The following is a 7,370-nucleotide window of genomic DNA, read 5'->3' on the forward strand; positions in this document are numbered from 1 at the left end:
AAAAAAAAAAAAAAGAAGGGCTTTCCCCCCACCCCATGCTGACTCCAACTCCAACTCCCCACAGACATTGTGCTGAATTTCCGTACCACATTCGTGTCAAAGTCGGGACAGGTAGTGTTTGCCCCAAAGTCCATTTGCCTTCATTATGTCACCACCTGGTTCCTGCTGGATGTCATCGCAGCACTGCCCTTTGACCTGCTACATGCCTTCAAGGTCAACGTGGTCAGTGTGGCTGGGCTGAGTGGGTGGGCTTTGGGGTGGGGCCGGTGGGGCCAGCCCAGGCTGACCTGTTTCTTCCCTCCTTGTGTCAGTACTTCGGGGCCCACCTGCTGAAGACCGTTCGCCTGCTGCGCCTGCTGCGCCTGCTCCCGCGGCTGGACCGTTACTCACAGTACAGTGCAGTGGTACTGACCCTGCTCATGGCCGTGTTCGCCCTGCTGGCCCACTGGGTGGCCTGCATCTGGTTCTACATCGGCCAGAGAGAGATTGAGAGCAGCGAGTCTGAGCTGCCTGAGATCGGTACTGGAGGCGCCCTGTGCCTAGGGCGGGGATGGGGTGAGGGGTGGGTGGACAGTGGGGATGGTGTGTGGAGTGTGTGAACGCATCAGTGGAGTATGTGTGCTGATCCAGGTCAGAGACTTGTGCAGGCCTATGTATGTGTGAGTCAGAGAAGGGCGCGTACAAGTGTGATTGTGACAGCCACCTCCATGTAGCAGGCCTGCTGTCCAACAGCAAGGCATTGAGAAAGCCTGAGGGTTGTCTGGGGCGTCCCAGTTGCTTTCGTGGCTTCCTGGTGGCCAAACGTTGATCATATTCCTTAAGCCCCTGCTGGCTGGGAAGGCTGAGCAGGAAGCCATGCCCTCAAGGGTTCCTCTGACAGCTGCACTTCCCTGCCATCCTTTCTGAAGCCCATGCCCACCAGCTTGGCTCCCAAGGCCCCTGCCTCCCTCTCACCACTTCCAGCCAATGTCTCTGCTGTGTCCCCACTCTCCCCCAGCCTGGAAAGCAGCTTTCCCTTTGTCCCCCAGCTGTCTCCTTCATGTCACCTCCACTTACACAGCTCCTCCCTCTGCTTGCCACCCACTCGAGTCTTAACTCCTGCTGGGAGGGATTCCAATCCCACCACTCCACCCGAAATGCCACCCAAAAGGTCACTGTGACCTTCCAGGGACAAACCCTCATCCTCCTTGAAGTCCCTGTAGCATCTGGCCCTGCCAACCTTGCTCCTCTTTGCCATGTGTGGTGTGGCCTTCTGCCAACGTCCTTCCAGCCCCTAGAGCAGGCGTCCTCAAACTACAGCCCTCCAGGTGTTTTTGCCACAGCTGCTTGTCCTGCTTAGCAGCTGACTTGTCCTGGAGCCCGCAATATGGCCCTCCAACGGTCTAAGGGACAGTGAACTGGACCCCTGTTTAAAACGTTTGAGGGCTCAGTGCCTGTGGCTCAAGTGGCTAAGGCGCCAGCCACATACACCTAAGATGGCGGGTTCAAATCCAGCCTAGGCCCACCAAACAACAATGATGGCTGCAACCAAAAAAAATAGCCAGGTGTTGTGGTGGGCGCCTGTGGTCCCAGCTACTTGGGAGGCAGAGGCAGGAGACTGCTTGAGCCCAGGAGTTGGAGGTTGCTGTGAGCTGTGATGCCACAGCACTCTACCCAGGGGGACAGCTTGAGGCTCTGTCTCAAATATATATATTTGATCCTTCTCTGCCACCCCCACCAAAGGGGGCTAAGATCACATCAAATGTCCAAAAAAGTTTGAGGACCCCTGCCCTAGAGTTTCAGGATCTCCAGACAGGCTTTCCTCACATCACTATTCCCTCCTTTCATTTTCTCTTGGCCATGACACTAGCACCACTACATAAATACTCAACTTCCTTACTTTCTCTTTATGCAAACCATTCCTTTCCAGCCATTCCTACTCTCTATATGCCTCAAATCCAAAATTGAACCTACTTTCTTCCTCCCAAACTCTGCAGCCCTCTGTCAGCTTTCCAGTAACTACCATTTGGCCTTGTTTCCAGCTGTTTAGGTGGCCTCTCATGACTGTCTACTCCGTGGTGGAGTCACTAGGTGTCCAGGTCAGCCTTAGAAACCTTCTCTTGTCAGTCCCCTGGGGACCACAGGCTCCTGTGAATCTTCTCTCCTCACCACACTCACAGGAGGCCAGCATGTGCCTGAAAGAGCCCACTTGGATGTTCCCCTGAGCACTCTAGTTGCTGAGTGTGGGGACACCAGGACACTCTAGGCACTGTCAGAGCCTTGGCGTCTGCTCTTCCCAGAGGGGGGAGATGGGTAATGGTAAAGCAAAGCCCTGATCCTTCTCTGCCACACCCCCCAAAAGGGGGCTGAGATCACATCAAATGTCCAGATCCATCCCCACCCCCAGAAGTAGGATCCAGGCACACTTGGTCTTGTGTCCTCTCTTCCAACTGCCCCACAGGAGTTGGGGATATGACATTAAGAACATCTCTGGGTTTGGTGCCTGTAGCTCAAGCCGCTAAGGCACCAGCCACATACACCAGAGTTGGCGGATTCAAATCCAGCCTGGGTATGCCAAACAACAATGACAACTACAACCAAAAAATAGCTAGGCATTGTGGCGGGCACCTGTAGTCCCAGCTACTTGGGAGGCAGAGGCAAGAGAATTGCTTAAGCCCAGGAGTTGGAGGTTGCTGTGAGCTGTGATGCCATAGCACTCTACCCATGGCAACAGCTTGAGGCTCTGTCTCAAAAAAAAAAAAAAAAATCTCTGGCTCCCAGAGAGGCTGTGGTCAGGGGAAGGTGTGGGGCCAGCTGACCCTTGTAGATATACATGGTACTTCTTTTACCCCTGAGTTCTAGGGTGGTTGCATTCTATCTGGAACTGGTGCAGTCTACATTTGGAGAGTTTCCAAGTCCTTCACATCATCATCCCCTTCTTTCTCACCACTAGGGGGTTCACACCAAACCCAGACCTCGCAAAGTTCACCCGTGGTTTCCTTGTTTTGCTGTGGGGTGTTTTTGTTTGTTTTTGTTTTTGTTTTTGTTTTGTCCAGACAGAATTCTACCATATACCCTGAGCAGAGTGCAGCGGTGTCATAGCTCACTGCAACCTCAGACTCCAGCTATGGACATCCTGCTACCTCAGCCTCTGGAAGCCACTGGGACTATAGGGTTTTTCTTTTTTTTCATGAGTTGAGGTCTCACTCTCACTCAGACAAGTCTCAAACTCCTGAGCTCAAGCAATCCTCCTACCTCAGCCTCCCACAGTGCTGGGATTATAGTGTGAGCCACCACGCCCAGCAAAGTTCAGCCTTGGGAAGAGATATCTTTATAGGGGGAGGTAAGACTGAGCTGAGTGGGTGGGTTGCTGGTCCAGCTCTGTCTAGTGGGAGGCTCTTTCTCCATGCCTTCTTTGCCTGGTTTCCTTCCCATAGTATTCCATCCCCATATTCCCCCTATCCTAGTAGAGGTGGGCTTAGTTTTCAAAAGATTGTTCTAAATACCTCAGAGGGTAACTGAGGGCATTTCTCAGTATCAAAGCCAACAGCCTCCAGAGCAGCCTGTGCTGGCCTGACCACCCCAGGTGAAAACACCTGGAGCTGCTGATGCCCCATGGCCAGGACCAAGCAGAGAACCTCCCTCTCACTTCCCTCTGTCCTGTAGCTTCTTGCCACCCCACCCCTACCTTCCTTACCCCAGGTACCCCTTCAGAGGCCAGACTAAATGACAGTGAAGACTCATATACTCCATTGCATTCTCATGGGACACCTCAAGTAACAGAAGGGTGAACCCTCACCTTACCTTTGAAGACCTCGTTGTTAACCCCACATTCCAGACAAACTGAGCTACTTGCTTGTACCTAGTTCATACCTTTATCTCCATCAGGAATGACCCCCCCCCACCATGTCTTTGTATCAAAACCCTATATATATTTTTTTATTTTTTTGAGACAGAGTCTTGCTATCTTGCCCTCAGTAGAGTGCTGTGGTGTCACAGCTCACAATCACTTCAAACTCTTGGGCTTAAGCGATTCTTTTGCCTCAGTCTCCTGAGTAGGTGGGACTACGGCGCCCACCACAACGCCCAGCTATTTTTTGGTTGCAGTTGTCATTGTTGTTTAGCTGGCCCAGGCTGGGCTTGAACCCACCAGCCTCGGTACATGTGGCTGATGCCCTAACCACTGTTCTACGGACACCAAGCCAAAACCCTACGTACCTTTTGAGACGAAGTGCAAGTGTCACTTCTTCCAGGAAGCCTTCTAGTCCTAGCTGTGGCACTTTGGTTTGAGCCCCTTGTGTGGGACCTTGGAGGTGTAGCTCCTGTCCCACATCATCTGTTCTTCTGAAGTGGAGCCTGCAGGAAGCTCCTCTAGTCTCTGCTCCTAGCACACAGGGCATGAGGTTGCTGAAGGAGTTGGGGGGTGAATGAGAGGAGGGTGTGAGGACCACAAGGACACATGTGCAAGGTGTTGGGGAGAATGTTTAGCAGGGGTCTGTGTGCTAAGGTGGGAGGGTCAGAGCACAGGGAGAGAGGTGAGATCCCACTGCAGCCTGTGACCATGAGCCATACCCCATACTTACCATCTGCTCTCAGTTCTAGATCAACTAATCTGCCTTCTCATACTTGCGCCCCATGGTCCTTGCACTGCCAGGACCTCTATGGACTCTGGGATTTTCCCACACTCCCACAGTCCTCCAGTGAAGCTCATAAGAGACCCCAGCCCACAGCCCTATCTCCTGCCAACATCAGGCCAGGCCAGGCCAGGAATATGGAACTGAGGGGAAGACCCTAGCAAATTCAGCCTCTGCTCAGTGGCCCAGTCTGACCTGCGACTGTGTGTGCATGTTTGTGTGTGTGTGTGAACACACACATCTACTTGTGTAGTGCCCAGGTGCCTGCCTGCCTCTGGCCCGAGTGTATGATCTGTGTCCTCTAAGTGTCCCCACCCTTGCCTGTGTGTCAGAGGGAACACACCTGTGTACCTCTGTTTTTCTCCCAAGTGTGCACAGGCCTTCTCAGGGTGAGTGGCTGTGGCTATGTGAGGTGCTCTCATTTGTCCATCTCAGCTGTGTAGGGTACACACATAATCTCAATGGTGTGTATGCACACGTCCACGTGGGTGTGCCTGAGAGTATGTATATGCACTCAAGATTGGGTGGTTGTGTGTTTATGGGGAGGGATGAGCCTGAATGAGGTGGGGAGGGAGAACTTTCTGGAGCAAATGGGCTTGGAGAGACAAAGGAAGAGGAGTCAGGGCAGACAGGTCAGAGGAGGTGGCCTCACCATCTAGCTTTGGGGACAAAGCTATGACTGAATGTGGTGAGCCCTTCCAGTTCATTTGTCCTCCCCAGTGGGACTCATTCCCTGAGATCAGGCTAACCATGGGGAAGAGGGCGTGACACCCCATAGGCTTTGGTGCTCCTTGGCCCCAACAGGAGCCAGCTGGGGAGATGACTTCTTTCCCATGTGCTTGTCTTGCTGACGGTTGAGGGAGTGGACTGGGGTGTGCCAGGCTGGTCAAGAAGGGGAAGTAGTGGGTCGCCAGGGAGGTTTTCTGTGCATGCATGTCCCCACTCCCAGATTCCAGTGGACATACTCACAGTGTAGCAGTGTCCTTCTGCCAGCTCAAGCTCTTCCCCTACCGCTTTCCAGGCTGGCTGCAGGAGCTGGCCCGCAGACTGGAGACTCCCTATTACCTGGTGGGCCAGAGCTCAGATGGAGGGAATAACTCTGGCCAGAATGACAACTGCAGCAGTGGCAGCAGCGAGGCCAATGGCACAGGGCTGGAGCTCCTGGGTGGTCCATCGCTGCGCAGTGCCTACATCACGTCCCTCTACTTCGCACTCAGCAGCCTCACCAGCGTCGGGTTCGGCAACGTGTCCGCCAACACAGATACGGAGAAGATCTTCTCCATCTGCACCATGCTCATCGGTGGTGAGACCTGGCCCAGGAGCCTCGGTCTTCTCTGGGCCCACTCCCAGATTTCTGGCCCCCGGGAGAGCCCTCCTTTCCCACCTCACCCCAGGTCCTGAGGCCACAGGTTCTTCCGCTCTAGGTGGTCCACGGAACCAAGGCCAGGGCTAGGAGACTGAGCCACACAGCGGCCCGTGTACCTTGCCTAGGAGCGTGCTGGGGGGCAGAGGACAGATGTGTCCAGCGTGGTGTCAGGCTGGGCCAGACCAGTCCTGTAGGTGACCCCCTCTCGCCACCCTCCCCCAGCGCTGATGCACGCGGTGGTGTTTGGGAACGTGACGGCCATCATCCAGCGCATGTACGCCCGCCGCTTTCTGTACCACAGCCGCACCCGCGACCTGCGCGACTACATTCGCATCCATCGCATCCCCAAGCCCCTCAAGCAGCGCATGCTCGAGTACTTCCAGGCCACTTGGGCTGTGAACAACGGCATCGACACCACCGAGGTGCAGCCGCCTCCCCAGCCAGCCCTTCTAGCCTCTGCTCCCTCAAGGGGTTGGCACTTGGCCTAAAATTATCAGGAGTGGGCTGGGTGAGGAATGCAGAATTTTGGGTCCTGCCCCTGCTCCCTCTTGTGGGCACAGCAGCAGGAAACGGAGGGCAGCTGAGGTGGCGAGGAGGCCCCTCTGAGCTCTGGTGAGACCAGACCTCTGAGCCAGAGTGCAGAAGGAGCAGCTAGGCTGCTCACAGGTGACTAAAGTGGTTGGGAGGGAGGCGGAGGCAGCCCCCTTGCTGACTCCACCCTGAGTGGAGCTTGATGCTGGGTGGGAGGCCACAGGTCCTGCCCACACCTCCTCTACCCCAAGGCCTGCAGGGTGGGAAGGGTCTGACTCTTCTGCTACCTCCAACCCTCCCATCTGCTTGCCTGCAGCTGCTGCAGAGCCTGCCGGATGAGCTGCGCGCAGACATCGCCATGCACCTGCACAAGGAGGTCCTGCAGCTGCCACTGTTCGAAGCCGCTAGCCGCGGCTGCCTGCGGGCCCTATCCCTGGCCCTGAGGCCTGCCTTCTGCACGCCTGGCGAGTACCTCATCCACCAAGGCGATGCTCTCCAGGCCCTTTACTTTGTCTGCTCTGGCTCCATGGAGGTGCTCAAGGGTGGCACTGTGCTCGCCATCCTAGGTTTGTGAGAGTGGGAGAGAGGGGATGGGGACCCTGTGTGTGGAGAGTGTGTGTGTGGATGTGACCATGGCTCCAATCTGCAGAAAACCCAGAGAGGGGATATAGACAAGGCCACTGGGAGAGAAAAAACCAGAGTGGGGTCATGGCTCCCGGGCAAAGCTCAGAGAAGACCTAGTGACTGCAAGGTGGCAGCATAGAGAGGTGGAGAGGATCTCACAGGTATTCCTGGGGCAGAGCTAATGGGGCCTATCTTTTTTTTTTAAGACAGAGTCTCGGCTCGGCGCCTATAGCTCA

General features: G+C 55.1%; 1 protein-coding gene across 2 annotated transcripts in view; it reads left to right on the forward strand.

Annotated features, from left to right (window-relative positions):
* The window catches only part of KCNH3 (potassium voltage-gated channel subfamily H member 3), a 21,192-nt gene that overhangs the window by 5,302 nt on the left and 8,520 nt on the right, over positions 1–7,370 (forward strand). For both annotated transcript variants that reach the window (XM_003793613.3, XM_012807509.2), the window contains exons 6-10: positions 65–222; positions 312–519; positions 5,635–5,916; positions 6,202–6,401; positions 6,827–7,076. In XM_003793613.3, the coding sequence (XP_003793661.1) occupies positions 65–222; positions 312–519; positions 5,635–5,916; positions 6,202–6,401; positions 6,827–7,076 (1,098 nt within the window). The remainder of the gene's footprint in view (positions 1–64; positions 223–311; positions 520–5,634; positions 5,917–6,201; positions 6,402–6,826; positions 7,077–7,370) is intronic.

This window comes from Otolemur garnettii, unplaced genomic scaffold (genome assembly GCF_000181295.1).
Source record: "Otolemur garnettii isolate 467f Iridium unplaced genomic scaffold, OtoGar3 scaffold00070, whole genome shotgun sequence".
Classification (NCBI taxonomy): Eukaryota; Metazoa; Chordata; class Mammalia; order Primates; family Galagidae; genus Otolemur; species Otolemur garnettii.